This window comes from Pseudorasbora parva, chromosome 11 (genome assembly GCF_024679245.1).
Source record: "Pseudorasbora parva isolate DD20220531a chromosome 11, ASM2467924v1, whole genome shotgun sequence".
NCBI lineage: Eukaryota > Metazoa > Chordata > Actinopteri > Cypriniformes > Gobionidae > Pseudorasbora > Pseudorasbora parva.
The window spans coordinates 48154464-48178261 of NC_090182.1; the positions used below are offsets into that span (position 1 = coordinate 48154464).

Sequence of the window (23798 nt, forward strand, 5' to 3'; positions counted from 1 at the left end):
TACCCTACTTCATCTGAAGAGAGAGTCATTAATCATCATCATCGCCATATTCAAAACATTAATGACACGATAAAGCTAATCATTATCGCAACCGTTTAACTAGCCTGAATAATAATCAGCGGATCCTGTGAGGAAAAATATTAACACGAATCATTGTATGCAGCTTTATTTTTTTTATCCTTTAAAATTACACGGCTGATCTGCCTGAATAAAAGGCTCGCACTGTGAAAAATCCGACAAAGAGAAAGTGTGTGCGTTTCTATTGTTCAGACACGCTCTTTAGGGAGGTAGGGGTGTGTGTGTGTGTGTGTGTGTGTGTGGGGGTGTGTGTGTGTGTGTGTGTGTGTGAGGGAGAGAGAGAGATCATCCCGGGACAAAGAGAGACGCGCTCCGCCGAGAGGCTGCAGACTCGCTCTTCCTCGTGTTGGCCGCGGATCGAGACTATCAGAGTGTGTGTGAAGCTGGAGTGTGTGTGTGAGGAAGCTGAAGCTGGTGTGTGTGAAGATGATGCTGGTGGAACTGGTGTGTGTGTTCTCGCTGTGGGGCGCGGCGGGCGGCGCGAGGAGCTGCGGAGAGTCACGCCGGGTTTACGGGGAGAAGCACAGTCTGGACACCGCGCCGCACGCGCGCATCAGCGGTGAGACACACACACACACACACACACACACACACACACACACACACACACACACACACACACACACACACACACACACACACACACACACACACACACACACACACACACACACACACACACACACACACACACACACACACACACCGGCTCATGTGTTTGTGCTGTATCGGGACTGATGAGTGTGTTGCTGAAGCTGTAACAAAGACCTCATCTGTCTGTTAGTCACTTTGAGTCCAGGAATAATAATTATAATAAAAAACGCCCAATGTTTAATTAAATAAAAAGATCCAAATAATGTTAAGAAAGTGTTACTGTGGAAATGTTATTTTGTTTAGCTGTGTTCCAGCTGCTTACTATGATCTATTTCTAATATTAAAATAACATTATGTCTGGTGAAGTGAGTAACACTGATGATCTCTTCATCGCGGCTCCTGTTAGTGGGTGGGATATATTAGGCAGCAAGTGAACATTTAGTCCTCAGAGTTGATGTGTGTGAAGCAGGAGAAATGGGCAAGCGTAAGGATTTGAGCGAGTTTGGCCAGATTGTGACGGCTAGACGACTGGGTCAGAGCATCTCCAAAACTGCAGCTCTTGTGGGCTGTTCCCGGTCTGCAGTGGTCAGTATCTATCAAAAGTGCTCCAAGGAAGGACCAGTGGAGAACCGGCCACAGGGTCATGGGCGGCCAAGGCTCAATGATGACCGTGGGGAGCGAAGGCTGGCCCGTGGGGTCCGATCAAACTGCTCCAGAAGTTAATGCTGGTTCTGATTGAAAGCTGTCAGAATACACAGAGCAGCTCAGTTTGAGGCGTATGGACCAGTCAGGGTGACCTCTGACCCCTGACCCCGCCGAAAGCACCAACAGTGGCACGTGAGCATCAGAACTGGACCACGGAGCAATGGAAGAAGGTGGCCTGGTCTGAGGAATCACGTGTTCTTCTCCATCACGTGGATGGCAGGGTGTGTGTGTGTGTGTGTGTGTGTGTGTGTGTGTGTGTGTGGCTTACCTGGGGAACACATGGCCCCAGGATGCACTATGGGAAGAAGGCGAGCCGGCGGAGGCAGTGTGATGCTTTGGCCAATGTTCTGCTGGGAAACCTTGGGTCCTCCATCCATGTGGATGTTACTTTGACACGCTCCACCTACCTAAGCATTGCTGAGACCATGTTCAGCCTTTGATGGAAACGGTATTCTGGTGGCTGTGGCTCTTCCAGCAGGATAATGCTCCTGACACAAAGCACAAACGCTTCAGGAATGGTTTGAGGAGCACAACAACCAGTTTGAGGCGTCGACTCGGCCTCCAGATTCCCCAGATCTCAATCCAATCGAGCATCTGTGGGATGAGCTGAACAAACAAGTCCAATCCATTGAGACTCCACCTCACAGCTTATAGGACTTAAAGGATCTGCTGCTAACATCTTGGTGCTAGATACCACAGCACACCTTCAGGGGTCCTCGATGGGTCAGGGGGACCAACACAATATTAGGAAGGTGGTCATAATGTTATGCCTGATCGGTGGATGTATTAGGCTTAATATAGAATTGTGTATATTGTTTATATATTTTGATACTGACGATATGCAGGCAGATTTCTTTAATGTATTAGGATGGAATCAAACCGTGTGCGTGTGTGTGTTGCGTGCATGTGTGCGCGTGTATGTATGTGCGTGCGTGTGTGTCTGTGAATGCGTGTGTGTGTCTGTGTGTGCGTGTGTGTGTGTTTGTGTTGCGTGCATGTGTACGCGTGTATGTGTGTGTGTGTGTGTTTGTGTTGCATGGATGTGTGCACGTGTATGTGTGTGCGTGCGTACGTGTGTGTGTGTGTGTGTGTGTGTGTGTTGGCGTGCGTGTGTGTGTGTGTGTGTGCGTGTGCGTGTGCGTGCGTGCGTGCGTGCGTGTGTGTGTGTGTTGTGTGCGTGTGTGCGGTCTCCCGTTGGCAGGTGAACACCTGCACCTGTGTCCTCGTGACTACACCTGCTGCTCCAGTCTGATGGAGGACACACTTGCGCGCCAGAGTGAGGCTGACTTCCTGTCTGCGGTGCGAGACTCCAGCCAGTTCCTGCTCACCACCTTCACTCAGAGACACCGCAAGTGGGACGGTGAGGTCACGGGATAATGTGCTGGATATCATAAGGCTTCTGTCTGTCCTGTGATGTCATAAGGCTTCTGTCTGTCCTGTGTTGTCATAAGGCTTCTGTCTGTCCTGTGATATCATAAGGCTTCTGTCTGTGCTGTGATGTCATAAGGCTTCTGTCTGTCCTGTGATGTCATAAGGCTTCTGTCTGTCCTGTGTTGTCATAAGGCTTCTGTCTGTCCTGTGATGTCATAAGGCTTCTGTCTGTCCTGTGATGTCATAAGGCTTCTGTCTGTCCTGTGATGTCATAAGGCTTCTGTCTGTCCTGTGATATCATAAGGCTTCTGTCTGTGCTGTGATGTCATAAGGCTTCTGTCTGTCCTGTGATGTCATAAGGCTTCTGTCTGTCCTGTGTTGTCATAAGGCTTCTGTCTGTCCTGTGATGTCATAAGGCTTCTGTCTGTGCTGTGATGTCATAAGGCTTCTGTCTGTCCTGTGATATCATAAGGCTTCTGTCTGTCCTGTGATGTCATAAGGCTTCTGTCTGTCCTGTGTTGTCATAAGGCTTCTGTCTGTCCTGTGATGTCATAAGGCTTCTGTCTGTCCTGTGATGTCATAAGGCTTCTGTCTGTCCTGTGATGTCAGAGTTTTTCCGGGAGCTGCTGGATGTGGCGGAGAGATCGCTGAATGAGATGTTCACGCAGACCTACGGTCACCTGTTCACGCAGAACGCACACATGTTCAGACAGCTGTTCACGGACCTACGGCGCTTCTACACGGGTCAGTACCACAGCAGACCGATCTTTGTGTGTGTGTCTGTCTGTCTGTCTGTTTGTCTGCATGTCTGTCTGTCTATCTTTCTGCGTGTCTGTCTGTGTGTGTCTTTATGTGTCTGTCTGTCTCTGTGTGCGTCTGTCTGTATGTATGTCTCTGTCGGTCTGTCTATCTGTCTGTCTGTTTGCATGTCTGTCTCTCTGTCTGTCTGTGTGTCTGTCTGCCTATGTGGGTGTCTGTTTGTCTGTCTCTTTGTGTGTGTGTGTGTGTGTGTGTCTGTCTCTTTGTGTGTGTGTCTGTCTGTCTGTCTTTGTGTCTGTCTGTCTGTCTTTCTGTCTGTGTGTCTGTCTGTCTGTCTGTCTGTGTGTTTGTCTGCATGTCTGTCTGTCTGTCTGCATGTCTGTCTCTCTGTATGTGTGTGTCTGTCTGTCTGTTAGTCTGTGTCTGTCTGTCTCTGTGTCTGTCTGTCTCTTTGTGTGTTTGTCTGTCTCTCTGTCTCTGTGTCTGTCTGTCTGAGTGTCTGTCTGCGTATGTGTCTGTCTGTCTTTCTGTCTGTCTGTGTGTGTGTCTGTCTGCGTGTCTGTCTGGATGTCTTTGTGTGTGTGTGTGTGTGTGTGTGTCTGTCTGTCTGTGTGGGTGTCTGTTTTTCTGTCTGTCTCTGTGTGTGTCTGTCTGTCTGTGTGTGTGTTTGTCTACATGTCTGTATGTCTGTCTGCATGTCTGTCTCTCTGTCTGTGTGTGTGTCTGTCTCTTTGTGTGTGTGTGTATGTATGTCTGTATGTCTTTGTGTCTGTCTATCTGTCTCTCTGCCTGTCTGTGTTTGTCTGTCTTTCTGTCTGTCTGTGTCTGTCTGTGTGTCTATGTGTCTGTGTGTCTGTCTATCTGTCTGTCTGCGTGTCTGTCTGTCTGTCTCTTTGATCTGATCTCTCTGATCTGTCTGATCTGTCTCTCTGATCTGTCTGATCTGTCTCTCTGATCTGTCTGATCTGATCTGTCTCTCTGATCTGTCTGTCTGATCTGTCTGATCTGATCTGTCTCTCTGATCTGTCTGTCTGATCTGTCTGATCTGATCTATCTGATCTGTCTGTCTGATCTGTCTGATCTGTCTGATCTCTCTGATCTCTCTGATCTGTCTGTCTGATCTCTCTGATCTGTCTGATCTATTCACCTGTCTGTCTGTCTGGTCTGTCTGTCTGATCTCTTTGTCTGATATCTCTGATCTGTCTGATCTCTCTGATCTGTCTGTCTGATCTCTCAGATCTGTCTGTCTGTCTGATCTGTCTGTCTGATCTCCGATCTGTCTGTCTGATCTGTCTCTCTGATCTGTCTGATCTGTCTGATCTGTCTGTCTGATCTGTCTGATCTGTCTGATCTGTCTCTCTGATCTGTCTCTTTGATCTGTCTCTTTGATCTGTCTGATCTGTCTCTCTGATCTGTCTCTCTGATCTGTCTGTATGATCTGTCTAATCTGATCTCTATGATCTGATCTCTATGATCTGATCTCTCTGATCTGATCTCTCTGATCTGTCTGTCTGATCTGTCTCTCTGATCTGTCTGTTTGATCTGTCTCTTTGATCTGTCTGATCTGTCTGTCTGATCTGTCTGATCTGATCTGTCTGTCTGATCTCTCTGATCTGTCTGATCTGATCTCTCTGTCTGATCTGTCTGATCCGTCTGATCTGATCTGTCTGTCTGATCTGTCTGATCTGATCTGATCTGATCTGTTTAATCTGTCTATCTGATCTGTCTGATTGATCTGTCTCTTTGATCTGTCTGATCTGTCTTTCTGATCTGTCTGTCTGATCTGTCTGATCTGATCTGTCTGATCTGATCTGTCTGATCTCTCTGATCTGTCTGATCTGATCTCTCTGTTTGATCTGTCTGTCTGATCTGTCTGATCTCTCTGATCTGATCTCTCTGTCTGATCTGTCTGTCTGATCTGTCTGATCTCTCTGATCTGTCTGATCTGTCTGATCTCTCTGATCTGTCTGATCCGTCTGATCTGATCTGTCTGTCTGATCTGTCTGATCTGATCTGTTTGATCTGTCTATCTGATCTGTCTGTAATGTCTGTCTCTTTGATCTGTCTGATCTGTCTTTCTGATCTGTCTGTCTGATCTGTCTGATCTGATCTGTCTGTCTGATCTGCCTGATCTCTCTGATCTGTCTGATCTGATCTCTCTGATCTGTCTGATCTGATCTCTCTGTCTGATCTGTCTGTCTGATCTGTCTGATCTGTCTGATCTGATCTCTCTGATCTGATCTCTCTGTTTGATCTGTCTGTCTGATCTGTCTGATCTCTCTGATCTGATCTCTCTGATCGGATCTGTCTGTCTGATCTGTCTGATCTCTCTGATCTGATCTGATCTCTCTGTCTGATCTGATCTGTCTGATCTGTCTGATCTGATCTCTCTGTCTGATTTGTCTGATCTTTCTCTCTGATCTGATCTCTCTGATCTGATCTGATCTGATCTCTCTGTCTGATCTGATCTCTCTGTCTGATCTGATCTCTCTGTCTGATCTGATCTGATCTGATCTGATCTCTCTGTCTGATCTGTCTGATCTCTCTGATCTGATCTGATCTCTCTGTCTGATCTGATCTGTCTGTCTGATCTGTCTGATCTGTCTGATCTGATCTCTGATCTGTCTGTCTGATCTGTCTGATCTCTCTGATCTGTCTGTCTGATCTCTCTGATCTATTCACCTGTCTGGCTGTCTGTCTGTCTGGTCTGTCTGTCTGATCTCTTTGTCTGATCTGTCTGATCTGTCTGATCTGTCTGATCTGTCTGTCTGATCTCTCTGATCTGTCTGTCTGTCTGATCTGTCTGTCTGATCTGTCTGTCTGATCTGTCTGTCTGATCTGTCTCTCTGATCTGTCTGATCTGTCTGTTTGATCTGTCTGTTTGATCTGTCTGATCTGTCTCTCTGATCTGTCTCTCTGATCTGTCTGTATGATCTGTCTAATCTGATCTCTCTGATCTGATCTCTCTGGTCTGTCTGTCTGATCTGTCTCTCTGATCTGTCTGTTTGATCTGTCTCTTTGATCTGTCTGATCTGTCTTTCTGATCTGTCTGTCTGTCTGATCTGTCTGATCTGATCTGTCTGATCTGATCTCTCTGTCTGATCTGTCTGATCCGTCTGATCTGATCTGTCTGTCTGATCTGTCTGATCTGTCTGATCTGATCTGTTTGATCTGTCTATCTGATATGTCTGTTTGATCTGTCTCTTTGATCTGTCTGATCTGTCTTTCTGATCTGTCTGTCTGATCTGTCTTATCTGTCTGATCTTATCTGTCTGTCTGATCTGTCTGTCTGATCTGTCTGTCTGATCTGTCTTTCTGATCTGTCTGATCTGTCTGATCTGATCTGATCTGATCTGATCTGATCTGATCTGATCTGTCTGTCTGATCTGTCTGATCTGTCTGATCTGATCTCTCTGTCTGATCTGTCTGTCTGACCTGTCTGATCTGTCTGATCTGATCTCTCTGATCTGATCTCTCTGTCTGATCTGATCTGATCTCTCTGTCTGATCTGTCTGATCTGATCTCTCTGATCTGTCTGTCTGATCTCTCTGATCTGTCTGTCTGATCTCTCTGATCTGTGATCTATCCACCTGTTTTTCTTTCTGGTCTGTCTGTCTGATCTCACTGTCTGATATCTCTGATCCATCTGATCTCTCTGATCTGTCTGTCTGATCTCTCTGATCTGTCTGATCTGATCTGTCTTTCTGATCTCTCTGATCTGTCTGTCTGTCTGATCTGTCTTTCTGATCTGTCTGTCTGATCTGTCTGATCTTTCTGTCTGTCTGTTTGTCTGTCTCTCTGATCTGTCTGTCTGTCTGTCTGATTGTCTCTCTGATCTGTCTGATCTGATCTGTCTGTCTGATCTCTCTGATCTGTCTGATCTATCGATCTGTCTGTCTGTCTGTTTTTCTTTCTGATCTGTCTGATCTCTCTCATCTGTCTGATCTGATCTCTCTGATCTGTCTGTCTGTCTGTCTGTCTGTCTGTCTGTCTGATCTCTCTGATCTGTCTGTCAGATCTGTCTGTCTTATCTCTTTGATCTGTCTGTCTGTCTGTCTGTCTGTCTGTCTGATCTGTCTGTCTGATCTCTCTGAGCTGTCTGTCTGTCTGATCTGTCTGATCTCTCTCTGATCTGTCTGGCTGATCTGTCTGATCTCTCTCTGATCTGTCTGTCTGATCTGTCTGTTTGCAGGCGGTGCCGTGAGTCTGTCTGATCTTTCGCTCTGATCTGTCTGATCTCTCTGAGCTGTCTGATCTCTCTGATCAGTCTGTCTGATCTGTCTGTCTGCAGGCGGAGCCGTGAGTCTGTCTGATGTTCTGGCTGATCTCTCTGATCTGTCTGTCTGATCTGTCTGTCTGCAGGCGGAGCCGTGAGTCTGTCTGATGTTCTGGCTGATCTCTCTGATATGTCTGTCTGATCTGTCTGTCTGCAGGCGGTGCTGTGAGTCTGTCTGATGTTCTGGCTGATCTCTCTGATCTGTCTGTCTGATCTGTCTGTCTGCAGGCGGTGCTGTGAGTCTGTCTGATGTTCTGGCTGATCTCTCTGATCTGTCTGTCTGATCTGTCTGTCTGCAGGCGGTGCCGTGAGTCTGTCTGATGTTCTGGCTGAGTTCTGGGCAGGTCTGGTGGAGCTCATGTTGTCTCTGGTTAACCCTCAGTATCAGTTCTCTGAGGATTATCTGGAGTGTGTGAGCAAACACGCCGAGCAACTGCAGCCGTTTGGAGACCTGCCGCATAAACTGCACACACAGGTAACAGAAACCACATCACGCCATCATTCCTATAATAACCATCATGATAATATCTGTGCTGTGATTGTCTCTCACCTCTGTGAGGTCTCTCTCTCTCTCTCTCTCTCTCTCTCTCTCTCTCTCTCTCTCTCTCTCTATATATATATATATATATATATATATATATATATATTATGTATATGTGTGCTGTGATTGGCAGGTGTCTCTCTCTCTATTTATGTTATGGTACAGAACTGCGGAGACGAAGGTGTTATATGAGGTGTTTATTGAACCAGTTGAGTGAGCAGAGTGGAGAATAGTGCAGAGAGTGTTCTTGGGATGATGATGACATTCCTCTTCCACGCCAGGCTCTGTGGTGGGAGAAACAGAGGGAAAGTGAGGTTTCAGGAGGGAAACATGAAACGTGGGGTGGATCTTGAATTCAGGAGGGAGGTGTAGTTGGTACGTGACAGGGTTGATCTGCTTCACTATGGGGAAGGGACCAATTCATCTGGGACTCAGCTTCCTGCAGGGCAGACGTAGCCTGATGTCCCTGGTTGATAGCCAAACCTTTTGCCCGGGCTGGAAGAAGGGCGTGGCAGAGCGACGAAGGTCGGCTTACGTCTGCGTAGGGTCGTACGCAGTACTCTGGAGATGAACTGGGTTCCTCGATCTGACACAATATCCTCAGGAATCCCAAAATATCTGAAAATGACATTAAACATTAACTCTGCGGTTTCCATGGCAGTGGGTAACCCTTTTAGAGGAATCAGACGACATGACTTGGAGAATCTATCCACAATTACTAAGACACAGGTATGGCCATCGGACTCAGGCAGGTCAGTGATAAAGTCCACCCCTAGGTGTGACCATGGCCGATTGGGAACGAGCAGAGGAAGCAGCTTACCGGCAGTGAGGTGCCGGGGACTCTTTGAGATGGCCCAATCTCGACACCCTCTCACTTACCTTCTCACATCCGCTGCCATGTTGGGCCACCAGAAGCGTTCGCGTAGCAGCGAGAGGGTTTCATTGGCCCCTGGGTGGCCAGTGCCCAACGATCTGTGAGCGGAGTGAACCAAGGGAGTGCGTTGTGAGCGGGTGATGTACTGGAGTCCTCGGGGACAACCCGGCTGAGTGGGAGTAGAAGCATTGGCGGGCGGCATCGTCTCCTCAGACCAGGTGATGGGATGGAGGAAGAGCTTCTCAGGTAGGATGGGCTCGGAGCTTTCAGGGTTTTCCTCAGGGCCATGGAAAGGGGACAAGACGTCGGCCTTGACATTCTTGGAGCCTGGACGATATGATATAGTGAAATTGAATCTCGTGAAGAAGAGTGCCCATCTAGCTAGACGAGGGTTCAGTGGCTTGGCGTCTCGGAGATACTCAAGGTTCTTATGATCGGCTAACACGATGAAGGGGTGTTGAGCTCCCTCCAGCCAATGCCTCCACTCCTTTAAGGCGAGCTTGATGGCCAGTAACTTATGGTTTCCGATGTCGTAATTGACCTCCGCCGGGTTGAACTTCCGGGAGAAGAAGGCACATGGATGGAGTCGACTCGGGGTCCCCTGCTGTTGCTGCTGTTGTGCTCCCGCTCCGGCGGTGGAGGCATCAACCTCGACGACGAACGCCTTCCTGGGATCTGGATTTACCAGGAGAGGAGCAGTGGTGAAGGCGTTCTTGAGCTGGTCGAAGGCTCATGAACTGGCCCTGGTGTTCTTCTATACATGACTGCATACGAGTGGCACCGTGGATGGACAGTTGTATGAAACGCTCAAGCCCAATGGCATCCTCGTATGCAGCGAGATGCACACGGTGATCCAACCCTTGACGATAAGTGGTCAACAATGCTTGTTCATTCCATCCGCTGGCGGCGGCCAAGGTCCGAAACTGTAGAGCATACTCATTAATTGACAGGTTATTTTGTTTCAAATGGTTTTTGTTTCAAACGCATCCCAGGCAGGTTTCCCGAACACATCCTCGAAATGGGCCACAAAGCTTGACTTGGAACACAAAACTGGGTTATCTTGTGCATACAGCGTTTCCGCCCAGCGTAATGCTTTGCCATTTAATATATATATATATATAATTATAATACTGATATGCCAACATTGTCGCTATATGATAAATTAAAATAAGCTGATAACATCACTGTTTTCTCCAGAACGACTGTACAGCCAAATCTAATTTTGTCGCAGTATTGTCCTGTTTAACACTGAAGCTGCTCTGACACAATCGTGATTGTAAAAGCGCTATATACATAAAGTTGATTGATTGATATATCTGTGCTGTGATTGGCAGGTGTCTCCTCTCTCTCTCTCTCTCTCTCTGTCTCTATCTATCTATCTATATATATATATATATATATATATATATAAATCTGTGCTGTGATTGGCAGGTGTCTCCTCTCTCTCTCTCTCTCTCTCTCTCTCTCTCTCTCTCTCTCTCTCTCTCTCTCTCTCTCTCTCTCTCTCTCTCTCTCTCTCTCTCTATATATATATATATATATATATATATATATATATATATATATATATATATATATATATATATATATATATATACAGGTCCTTCTCAAAAAATATTGTGATAAAGTTCATTATTTTCCATAATGTAATGATAAAAATTATACTTTCATATATTTTAGATTCATTGCACTCCAACTGAAATATTTTATGTCTTTTATTGTTTTAATTCTGATGATTTTGGCATTCAGCTCATGAAAACCCAAAATTCCTGTCTCAAAAATTAGCATATTTCATCCGACCAATAAAATAAAAGTGTTTTTAATACAGAAAAAAGTCACCCTTCAAATAATTATGTTCAGTTCTGCACTCAATACTTGGTGGGAAATCCTTTTGCAGAAATGACTGCTTCAGTGCGGCGTGGCCTGGAGGCGATCAGCCTGTGGCACTGCTGAGGTGTTCTGGAGGCGATCAGCCTGTGGCACTGCTGAGGTGTTCTGGAGGCGATCAGCCTGTGGCACTGCTGAGGTGTTCTGGAGGCGATCAGCCTGTGGCGCTGCTGAGGTGTTCTGGAGGCGATCAGCCTGTGGCGCTGCTGAGGTGTTCTGGGGGCGATCAGCCTGTGGCGCTGCTGAGGTGTTCTGGGGGCGATCAGCCTGTGGCGCTGCTGAGGTGTTCTGGGGGCGATCAGCCTGTGGCACTGCTGAGGTGTTCTGGAGGCAATCAGCCTGTGGCGCTGCTGAGGTGTTCTGGGGGCGATCAGCCTGTGGCGCTGCTGAGGTGTTCTGGAGGCGATCAGCCTGTGGCGCTGCTGAGGTGTTCTGGAGGCAATCAGCCTGTGGCACTGCTGAGGTGTTCTGGAGGCGATCAGCCTGTGGCGCTGCTGAGGTGTTCTGGAGGCAATCAGCCTGTGGCACTGCTGAGGTGTTCTGGAGGCGATCAGCCTGTGGCACTGCTGAGGTGTTCTGGAGGCGATCAGCCTGTGGCGCTGCTGAGGTGTTCTGGAGGCGATCAGCCTGTGGCACTGCTGAGGTGTTCTGGGGGCGATCAGCCTGTGGCACTGCTGAGGTGTTCTGGAGGCGATCAGCCTGTGGCACTGCTGAGGTGTTCTGGAGGCGATCAGCCTGTGGCACTGCTGAGGTGTTCTGGAGGCGATCAGCCTGTGGCACTGCTGAGGTGTTCTGGAGGCGATCAGCCTGTGGCACTGCTGAGGTGTTCTGGAGGCGATCAGCCTGTGGCACTGCTGAGGTGTTCTGGAGGCGATCAGCCTGTGGCACTGCTGAGGTGTTCTGGAGGCGATCAGCCTGTGGCACTGCTGAGGTGTTCTGGAGGCGATCAGCCTGTGGCACTGCTGAGGTGTTCTGGAGGCGATCAGCCTGTGGCACTACTGAGGTGTTCTGGAGGCGATCAGCCTGTGGCACTGCTGAGGTGTTCTGGAGGCGATCAGCCTGTGGCACTGCTGAGGTGTTCTGGAGGCGATCAGCCTGTGGCACTGCTGAGGTGTTCTGGAGGCGATCAGCCTGTGGCACTGCTGAGGTGTTCTGGAGGCGATCAGCCTGTGGCTCTGCTGAGGTGTTCTGGAGGCGATCAGCCTGTGGCCCTGCTGAGGTGTTCTGGAGGCGATCAGCCTGTGGCACTGCTGAGGTGTTCTGGAGGCGATCAGCCTGTGGCACTACTGAGGTGTTCTGGAGGCGATCAGCCTGTGGCCCTGCTGAGGTGTTCTGGAGGCGATCAGCCTGTGGCACTACTGAGGTGTTCTGGAGGCGATCAGCCTGTGGCCCTGCTGAGGTGTTCTGGAGGCGATCAGCCTGTGGCACTGCTGAGGTGTTCTGGAGGCGATCAGCCTGTGGCCCTGCTGAGGTGTTCTGGAGGCGATCAGCCTGTGGCTCTGCTGAGGTGTTCTGGAGGCGATCAGCCTGTGGCACTGCTGAGGTGTTCTGGAGGCGATCAGCCTGTGGCCCTGCTGAGGTGTTCTGGAGGCGATCAGCCTGTGGCTCTGCTGAGGTGTTCTGGAGGCGATCAGCCTGTGGCCCTGCTGAGGTGTTCTGGAGGCGATCAGCCTGTGGCACTACTGAGGTGTTCTGGAGGCGATCAGCCTGTGGCACTACTGAGGTGTTCTGGAGGCGATCAGCCTGTGGCACTGCTGAGGTGTTCTGGAGTCGATCAGCCTGTGGCTCTGCTGAGGTGTTCTGGAGGCGATCAGCCTGTGGCACTGCTGAGGTGTTCTGGAGGGGATCAGCCTGTGGCACTGCTGAGGTGTTCTGGAGGCGATCAGCCTGTGGCACTGCTGATGTGTTCTGGAGGCGATCAGCCTGTGGCACTGCTGAGGTGTTCTGGAGGCGATCAGCCTGTGGCGCTACTGAGGTGTTCTGGAGGCGATCAGCCTGTGGCACTGCTGAGGTGTTCTGGAGGCGATCAGCCTGTGGCGCTGCTGAGGTGTTCTGGAGGCGATCAGCCTGTGGCACTGCTGAGGTGTTCTGGAGGCGATCAGCCTGTGGCTCTGCTGAGGTGTTCTGGAGGCGATCAGCCTGTGGCACTGCTGAGGTGTTCTGGAGGGGATCAGCCTGTGGCACTGCTGAGGTGTTCTGGAGGCGATCAGCCTGTGGCACTGCTGAGGTGTTCTGGAGGCGATCAGCCTGTGGCTCTGCTGAGGTGTTCTGGAGGCGATCAGCCTGTGGCACTGCTGAGGTGTTCTGGAGGCGATCAGCCTGTGGCACTGCTGAGGTGTTCTGGAGGCGATCAGCCTGTGGCACTGCTGAGGTGTTCTGGAGGCGATCAGCCTGTGGCACTGCTGAGGTGTTCTGGAGGCGATCAGCCTGTGGCACTGCTGAGGTGTTCTGGAGGGGATCAGCCTGTGGCACTGCTGAGGTGTTCTGGAGGGGATCAGCCTGTGGCACTGCTGAGGTGTTCTGGAGGCCCAGGATGCTTCGATAGCGGCCTTAAGCTCATCCAGAGTGTTGGGTCTTGCGTCTCTCAACTTTCTCTTCACAATATCCCACAGATTCTCTATGAGGTTCAGGTCAGGAGAGTTGGCAGGCCAATCACAGTAATACCATGGCCAGTAAACCATTTACCAGTGGTTTTAGAAAAACGATTTGGAGTGATGAACCAGGCTGGGAGTTTTTAAAAGCCTCAGGAATCTTTTGCAGGTGTTTAGAGTTAATTAGTTGATTCAGATGATTAGGTTAATTCGCCTTGTTCACCTCGAACGGTCTACGGAGCTTGAGGGGTTCACTTTCCACTTCCGGTAATTCTCGTGCTGCGGATTCTCTGAGTGGCAATGGCACCGCACGGCTGTGTTCCCCAGTGCAGGAAAAAATCATACAGAGGACAAACCTTTCACCGTTTCCCAGAGGATAAGAAACTACGGCGAGAGTGGATAAAAAATATCAGAAGGGATCCTGGTCGTAATTTCTGCACTTTACTGCAGACGAAGTTCAAAAGAGTCAAGCAATAGCAAGACATGTCAAGTCATCTTTATTTATATCGCTCTTCTCCAACGTCGATTGTGTCAGAGCAGCTTCAGTGTTAAACAGGACAATACTGCAGCAGAATTAGATTTGGCTGTACAGTCGTTCTGGAGTAAACAGTGATGTTATCAGCTTATTTTAATTTATCATATAGTGTCAGTGTGGGCAGATCAGTATTATAGTTTACAGTATACAGTTAATTTACATGTGGGAGATATGTGTATGTATAAGCTACTGGTTCTTCATATATGTGAAATAAAATGTCCATTTATATAAAGAATAAAGTACAATTTTATTACACATGGATGATGTCTTTCATAACTTTACAACTGGTCAGAACGTCGGAAATAAGTCATTCAAACACTGATAGGCACACTGGTCTAGGTTTGTAAAGGTAACTATGTACATTTATTGGTATGGAGGAATACAAATGGCCTGCTTGTATATTGTACATTAACAAAAGAAAACTATATACATAAACATATTATCAGTGATGCATTGCATGATTTTGTTACACACAGCAGGCAGAAAGTGAGTGACACAGAATGCTGCTACTGATTAGTCCCGTATCGGAGTCCAGCTTCCGGGTTTGTGTACCCCTCAACGGTGTTAGAGTTTTCAAAATGGCCGCCAGGTGAATAAGGCGAATAGCTCGTTTAGAGAACCTTTTCGTGATATGCTAATTTTTTGAGATTTCATGATTTCTTTTTGGGTTTTCATGAGCTGTATGCCAAAATCATCAGTATTAAAACAATTAAAGACCTGAAATATTTCAGTTGGTGTGCAATGAATCTAAAATATATGAAAGTTTAATTTTTATCATTACATTATGGAAAATGATGAACTTTATCACAAAATGCTAATTTTTTGAGAAGGACCTGTATATATATATGTATATCTGTGCTGTGATTGGCAGGTGTCTCGAGCGCTGACTGCGGCGCGCGCGCTGGTTCAGGGTTTAGCCGCGGGTCGAGATATCGTGAAGAAGGCCACAGAGGTGAGGAATGATGACGGCTTTCACAACACACACCTCAGCGCACAACCACACAGAGCAGAGCCACAGCAGCTGATCCGTAAACCCTGAGGCCTGAGGCAGCCGCTCCTAACAGCCCAAAGCTCACACTGTTTAATAGATGTGTGTGTGTGTGTGTGTGTGTGTTCTTGGTGACGTTTGTGTGTGTGTGTGTGTGTGTGTTCTTTGCTGGTGTGTGTGTGTGTGTGCAGCTGGCTGTAGGATCGGAGTGTGTCCGTGCGCTGATGCGGCAGTGGTTCTGTCCGCTGTGTCGTGGCTCTCCTTCACTCAAGCCTTGTCATTCGCTGTGCCTGAACGTCATGAAGGGCTGCTTGGCCAATCAGGCGGACCTCGACTCTGAGTGGAACAATTTCATTGGTGAGGAAGAAGAGCATCTCGCTCACCCACCAATCATCATTCTTCATCAATAATGTCCCTCATGTCGGCACAAGATGTTTGTATTCTCACCTGTTTATCCAATCAATAAAGGTGTGCAACATTTTCTAGCTTCAGTAATGTACATAAACATGACATGACACATGAGATTCATTGAGGCTTTTATTAACATCACACTTGCTGAAGGAGTGTGTGTGTGTGTGTGGAATGGATGTGTCTGTGTGTGTAATGGATGTGTGTGTGTGTGTGTGTGTGTGGAATGGATGTGTGTGTGTAATGGACGTGCGTGTGTGTGTGTTTGTGTGTGTGGAATGGATGTGTGTGTGTAATGGATGTGTTTGTGTGTATGTGTGTGTGTGTGTGTGTGTGTGTGTGTAATGGATGTGTGTGTGTGTGTGTGTGTGTGTGTGTGTGTGTGTCACCGTAGACGCTCTGATGCTGCTGGGGCTGAAGCTCGGCGGGCCGTTTCACTTCGAGCTGGCCGCGGACTCCATCGCTGTGAAGGTTTCTGAAGGCATCATGTACATGCAGGAGAACAGCGTCAGCATCTCTGCAAAGGTACACACACACACACACACACACACACACACACACACACACACACACACACACGCTCTTTGATGGAAGTAATGGATTTGGGAACACTAGATGAGATTCGTCATCACTCTCACCCATTCAGCAGATCGGTCTGTGAGAATCTATGTAAATCTATCTATGATCACACCGTTATTTTGACGCTCTTTGATGGAAGAAATGGCTTTGGGAACACTAGATGAGATTCGTCATCACTCTCACCTGTTCAGCAGATCAGTCTGATGAGGCATCTATGTAAATCTATCTATGATCACACCGTTATTTTGACGCTCTTTGATGGAAGAAATGGCTTTGGGAACACTAGATGAGATTCGTCATCACTCTCACCCGTTCAGCAGATCGGTCTGATGAGAATCTATGTAAATCTATCTATGATCACACCGTTATTTTGATGGTCTTTGATGGAAGAAATGGCTTTGGGAACACTAGATGAGATTCGTCATCACTCTCACCCGTTCAGCAGATCAGTCTGATGAGGCATCTATGTAAATCTATCTATGATCACCGTTATTTTGACGCTCTTTGATGGAAGAAATGGCTTTGGGAACACTAGATGAGATTCGTCATCACTCTCACCGGTTCAGCAGATCAGTCTGATGAGGCATCTATGTAAATCTATCTATGATCACACCGTTATTTTGATGCTCTTTGATGGAAGAAATGGCTTTGGGAACACTAGATGAGATTCGTCATCACTCTCACCTGTTCAGCAGATCAGTCTGATGAGGCATCTATGTAAATCTATCTATGATCACAACATTATTTTGACGCTCTTTGATGGAAGTAATGGCTTTGGGAACACTAGATGAGATTCGTCATCGCTCTCACCTGTTCAGCAGATCAGTCTGATGAGGCATCTATGTAAATCTATCTATGATCACACCGTTATTTTGACGCTCTTTGATGGAAGAAATGGCTTTGGGAACACTAGATGAGATTCGTCATCGCTCTCACCTGTTCAGCAGATCAGTCTGATGAGGCATCTATGTAAATCTATCTATGATCACACCATTATTTTGACACTCTTTGATGGAAGAAATGGCTTTGGGAACACTGGATGAGATTCGTCATCGCTCTCACCCGTTCAGCAGATCAGTCTGATGAGGCTTCTATGTAAATATATCTATGATCACACCGTTATTTTGATGGTCTTTGATGGAAGAAATGGCTTTGGGAACACTAGATGAGATTCGTCATCGCTCTCACCCTGTTCAGCAGATTGGTCGAATGAGGCATCTATGTAAATCTATCTATGATCACACTGTTATTTTGATGGTCTTTGATGGAAGAAATGGCTGTGGGAACACTAGATGAGATTCGTCATCACTCTCACCCGTTCAGCAGATCGGTCTGATGAGGCTTCTATGTAAATATATCTATGATCACACCGTTATTTTGATGGTCTTTGATGGAAGAAATGGCTTTGGGAACACTAGATGAGATTCGTCATCGCTCTCACCCTGTTCAGCAGATTGGTCGAATGAGGCATCTATGTAAATCTATCTATGATCACACTGTTATTTTGATGGTCTTTGATGGAAGAAATGGCTGTGGGAACACTAGATGAGATTCGTCATCACTCTCACCCGTTCAGCAGATCGGTCTGATGAGGCTTCTATGTAAATATTTCTATGATCACACCGTTATTTTGATGGTCTTTGATGGAAGAAATGGCTTTGGGAACACTAGATGAGATTCGTCATCGCTCTCACCCTGTTCAGCAGATCGGTCGAATGAGGCATCTATGTAAATCTATCTATGATCACACTGTTATTTTGATGGTCTTTGATGGAAGTAATGGCTTTGGGAACACTAGATGAGATTCGTCATCACTCTCACCTGTTCAGCAGATCAGTCTGATGAGGCATCTATGTAAATCTATCTATGATCACACCGTTATTTTGATGGTCTTTGATGGAAGAAATGGCTTTGGGAACACTAGATGAGATTCGTCATCGCTCTCACCTGTTCAGCAGATCAGTCTGATGAGGCATCTATGTAAATCTATCTATGATCACACCATTATTTTGACACTCTTTGATGGAAGAAATGGCTTTGGGAACACTAGATGAGATTCGTCATCGCTCTCACCCGTTCAGCAGATCGGTCTGATGAGGCTTCTATGTAAATATATCTATGATCACACCGTTATTTTGATGGTCTTTGATGGAAGAAATGGCTTTGGGAACACTAGATGAGATTCGTCATCGCTCTCACCCTGTTCAGCAGATCGGTCGAATGAGGCATCTATGTAAATCTATCTATGATCACACCGTTATTTTGATGGTCTTTGATGGAAGAAATGGCTTTGGGAACACTAGATGAGATTCGTCATCACTCTCACCGGTTCAGCAGATCAGTCTGATGAGGCATCTATGTAAATATCTCTATGATCACACCGTTATTTTGATGCTCTTTGATGGAAGAAATGGATTTGGGAACACTAGATGAGATTCGTCATCACTCTCACCCGTTCAGCAGATCAGTCTGATGAGGCATCTATGTAAATCCATCTATGATCACACCGTTATTTTGATGCTCTTTGATGGAAGAAATGGCTTTGGGAACACTAGATGAGATCCGTCATCACTCTCACCTGTCAAGCAGATCAGTCTGATGAGGACTCTATGTAAATCTATCTATGATCACACCGTTATTTTGACGCTCTTTGATGGAAGAAATGGCTTTGGGAACACTAGATGAGATTCGTCATCACTCTCACCTGTTCAGCAGATCAGTCTGATGAGGCATCTATGTAAATCTATCTATGATCACACCGTTATTTTGATGCTCTTTGATGGAAGTAATGGCTTTGGGAACACTAGATGAGATTCGTCATCACTCTCACCTGTTCAGCAGATCAGTCTGATGAGGCATCTATGTAAATCTATATATGATCACACCGTTATTTTGATGCTCTTTGATGGAAGAAATGGCTTTGGGAACACTAGATGAGATTCGTCATCACTCTCACCTGTTCAGCAGATCAGTCTGATGAGGCATCTATGTAAATCTATATATGATCACACCGTTATTTTGATGCTCTTTGATGGAAGAAATGGCTTTGGGAACACTAGATGAGATTCGTCATCACTCTCACCGGTTCAGCAGATCAGTCTGATGAGGCATCTATGTAAATATATCTATGATCACACCGTTATTTTGATGCTCTTTGATGGAAGAAATGGCTTTGGGAACACTAGATGAGATTCGTCATCACTCTCACCGGTTCAGCAGATCAGTCTGATGAGGCATCTATGTAAATCTATCTATGATCACACCGTTATTTTGACGCTCTTTGATGGAAGTAATGGCTTTGGGAACACTAGATGAGATTTGTCATCACTCTCACCTGTTCAGCAGATCGGTCGAATGAGGCATCTATGTAAATCTATCTATGATCACACCGTTATTTTGACGCTCTTTGATGGAAGAAATGGCTTTGGGAACACTAGATGAGATTCGTCATCACTCTCACCCGTTCAGCAGATCAGTCTGATGAGGCATCTATGTAAATCTATCTATGATCACACCGTTATTTTGACGCTCTTTGATGGAAGTAATGGCTTTGGGAACACTAGATTAGATTCGTCACCGCTCTCACCTGTTCAGCAGATCATTCTGATGAGGCATCTATGTAAATCTATCTATGATCACACCGTTATTTTGACGCTCTTTGATGGAAGAAATGGCTTTGGGAACACTAGATGAGATTCGTCATCACTCTCATCTGTTCAGCAGATCGGGCGAATGAGGCATCTATGTAAATATGTCTATGATCACACTGTTATTTTGACGCTCTTTGATGGAAGAAATGGCTTTGGGAACACTAGATGAGATTCGTCATCGCTCTCACCTGTTCAGCAGATCAGTCTGGTGAGGCATCTATGTAAATCTATCTATGATCACACCATTATTTTGACACTCTTTGATGGAAGAAATGGCTTTGGGAACACTAGATGAGATTCGTCATCGCTCTCACCCTGTTCAGCAGATCGGTCGAATGAGGCATCTATGTAAATCTATCTATGATCACACCGTTATTTTGATGGTCTTTGATGGAAGAAATGGCTTTGGGAACACTAGATGAGATTCGTCATCACTCTCACCCGTTCAGCAGATCAGTCTGATGAGGCATCTATGTAAATCTATCTATGATCACACCGTTATTTTGACGCTCTTTGATGGAAGAAATGGCTTTGGGAACACTAGATGAGATTCGTCATCACTCTCACCTGTTCAGCAGATCAGTCTGATGAGGCATCTATGTAAATCTATCTATGATCACACCGTTATTTTGATGCTCTTTGATGGAAGAAATGGCTTTGGGAACACTAGATGAGATTCGTCATCACTCTCACCTGTCAAGCAGATCAGTCTGATGAGGACTCTATGTAAATCTATCTATGATCACACCGTTATTTTGACGCTCTTTGATGGAAGAAATGGCTTTGGGAACACTAGATGAGATTCGTCATCACTCTCACCTGTTCAGCAGATCAGTCTGATGAGGCATCTATGTAAATCTATCTATGATCACACCGTTATTTTGATGCTCTTTGATGGAAGTAATGGCTTTGGGAACACTAGATGAGATTCGTCATCACTCTCACCTGTTCAGCAGATCAGTCTGATGAGGCATCTATGCAAATCTATCTATGATCACACCGTCATTTTGATGCTCTTTGATGGAAGAAATTGCTTTGGGAACACTAGATGAGATTCGTCATCACTCTCACCGGTTCAGCAGATCAGTCTGATGAGGCATCTATGTAAATATATCTATGATCACACCGTTATTTTGATGGTCTTTGATGGAAGTAATGGCTTTGGGAACACTAGATGAGATTTGTCATCACTCTCACCTGTTCAGCAGATCAGTCGAATGAGGAATCTATGTAAATCTATCTATGATCACACCGTTATTTTGACGCTCTTTGATGGAAGTAATGGCTTTGGGAACACTAGATGAGATTCGTCACCGCTCTCACCTGTTCAGCAGATCATTCTGATGAGGCATCTATGTAAATCTATCTATGATCACACCGTTATTTTGACGCTCTTTGATGGAAGAAATGGCTTTGGGAACACTAGATGAGATTCGTCATCACTCTCACCTGTTCAGCAGATCGGTCGAATGAGGCATCTATGTAAATATGTCTATGATCACACTGTTATTTTGACGCTCTTTGATGGAAGAAATGGCTTTGGGAACACTAGATGAGATTTGTCATCACTCTCACCTGTTCAGCAGATTGGTCGAATGAGGCATCTATGTAAATCTATCTATGATCACACTGTTATTTTGACGCTCTTTGATGGAAGTAATGGCTTTGGGAACACTAGATGAGATTCGTCATCACTCTCACCTGTTCAGCAGATCGGTCGAATGAGGCATCTATGTAAATATGTCTATGATCACACCGTTGATAGTCTACATGAGATTCGTCTGATATAAGGTAAAAAATAACACAAATACTGAGATGTGTGATGTGATGATGACCAGAGCTTAATTTTGTCCTAGACCCAACAAATGAATTGTCAAATTATGCTGATTATTCGGGAATGGTGTGTTATATCTCTTCTTTTGGTGTACCATTATAGGATGCTTCAAAGCCACTCCATAGCAACCAAACTGAGTACCCCTGCAACAGTTTATTAAGTCCTATATCTATAACATCATAGAGACACTGTTTTTTTATACTCATGCTAGCAAACTGGACTTTCAACATGCTGCATAGCTAGCAGTGAATAGCTACATGCTACGTGCTAAATCAGGCTAAGAACATGCTAAGAACTCTATAAACTCTCCATAGTATCCATCTGTGACAACGACCAACTGCCAAGCAACACCATAACAACTACCCAGAAGCTCATGGCAACCACCTGGAATACCCTAGCAACCACCTAGCTACACCCTAGCAAACACCCAGAATACCTTAGCAACCATTTAACAACATGCTAGCAACCACCCAGAACACCCTAGCAACTGCCTGGCAACCACCCAAAATACCATAGCAACCGCCTAGCAATGCCCTAGTAACCACCCAGAACACCCTAGCAACCGCCTAGCAACCACCTAGAATACCCTAGCAACCGCATAGCAATGCCCTAGCAACCATGCTATTTGTGTAAACATCATGTTAACAACATGCTAATCGTGTTCTGCCCTTTATCTCAAACGCCTTGCTTGAGTACGCAGTCAGATAACGCCTCCCAAAGACAACAGACACAGGGATTGATTTTCAAGCTTTACTGTTGCCCAAGCAATAACGTAAAACTGTAGAAATACAAAATACAGAATTCTACTGTAAATGTACAGCGTCTACATGTTCATATAACACAACGAAGGCTCTTTACATCACATAGTTAGCATTAACTATATCAGAAATTGGTCTTACAATTCACAAAATAAAGAAGAAATCCACATTTGACATATGATATAACAATTTAAAGTAAATATGCATAGAAATAATGATGTAGCATCCTGTACATACCGAAAGTGCCTTCAAAACAACTTAAATTTGAGGAGCGATAGAAGCCATGACCGCATGCTCTTCTCTGCTGCTGCTGAAACTAGGCTCACGTTTGTGATGTCATCATATAAGGACAATATTATGTGCAGTACCCAACTTTGAACAGAAAGGGTCACTTGACGACCACCTTTTAAAAGAATCATAAAATAAATGCTGAATGTTCATAGAGAACAGCACAAATCGTGTTAGCATTAAATTAGCTAAATGTTAATTGTGTTAGCATAATGCTAATAGTATTAATATTTTGCTAAAAACATGCCAGCAGTGTAGGGTACACTGTTTAAGCACACCATAGCAACCATAAAAAGTTCCCTAGCAACCATACAAACACATGAATAAGCCATATCTCCGCACCAGAGCATCCTACAGACATGGGAATGGTCTCTTTTGTTTCGGGTGAGAAACACAAAGTAGCAACCAGGTCCCGAGTTTGGCCACTGCAAACATCACTCAGATTTTCTTCAGGAAATGTACATTCAGAGCTGATGTAAATTCATGTGATGTGCTTGTGTTCTCTCCAGGTGTTTCAGGGCTGTGGGATTCCTCGTCCGACTCCAGTCAGGACCAAACGCTCTTCGAGAGGGAGAGGCGATGGCAATCCGGCCTTCAGAACCTACAGGGCTGAGGAGAAGCCCAACCCTAACCCTACCACTGCATCAGGAACCAACCTGGACCGCCTGGTGAGCCCAGAGACCATGACCTCAGAACCATTATACTGATGTGCTAACTGACCCATGGGCGTCGGAACCATTGTGTGTGTGTGTGGGAAAACCCGCCCACTTTTTACAACCAATAATATTGGACCCGCCCACTTTTTTATCACCAATGATATTGGACCCACCCACTTTTTACAACCAATAATATTGGACCCGCCCACTTTTTTTATCACCAATGATATTGGACCCACCCACTTTTTACAACCAATACTATTGGACCCGCCCTCTTTTTACAACCAATAATATTGGACCCGCCCACTTTTTTATCACCAATGATATTGGACCCACACACTTTTTACGACCAATGATATTGGACCCACCCACTTTTTACGACAAATGATATTGGACCCACCCACTTTTTACAACCAATACTATTGG

At 46.2% G+C, this 23798-nt stretch overlaps 1 protein-coding gene across 1 annotated transcript; it reads left to right on the forward strand.

The window, feature by feature from the left end:
- Positions 1-363: 363 nt before the first annotated feature.
- On the forward strand, positions 364-23384 carry gpc2 (glypican 2; the record flags this gene model as incomplete). The annotated part of the gene is made up of 8 exons (XM_067456731.1): positions 364-637; positions 2579-2737; positions 3358-3492; positions 8083-8258; positions 15083-15163; positions 15391-15556; positions 16002-16132; positions 23226-23384. Coding segments are annotated over exons 1-8 (1140 nt in total), but the record flags the coding sequence as incomplete, so codon positions are not given.
- Positions 23385-23798: the final 414 nt, after the last annotated feature.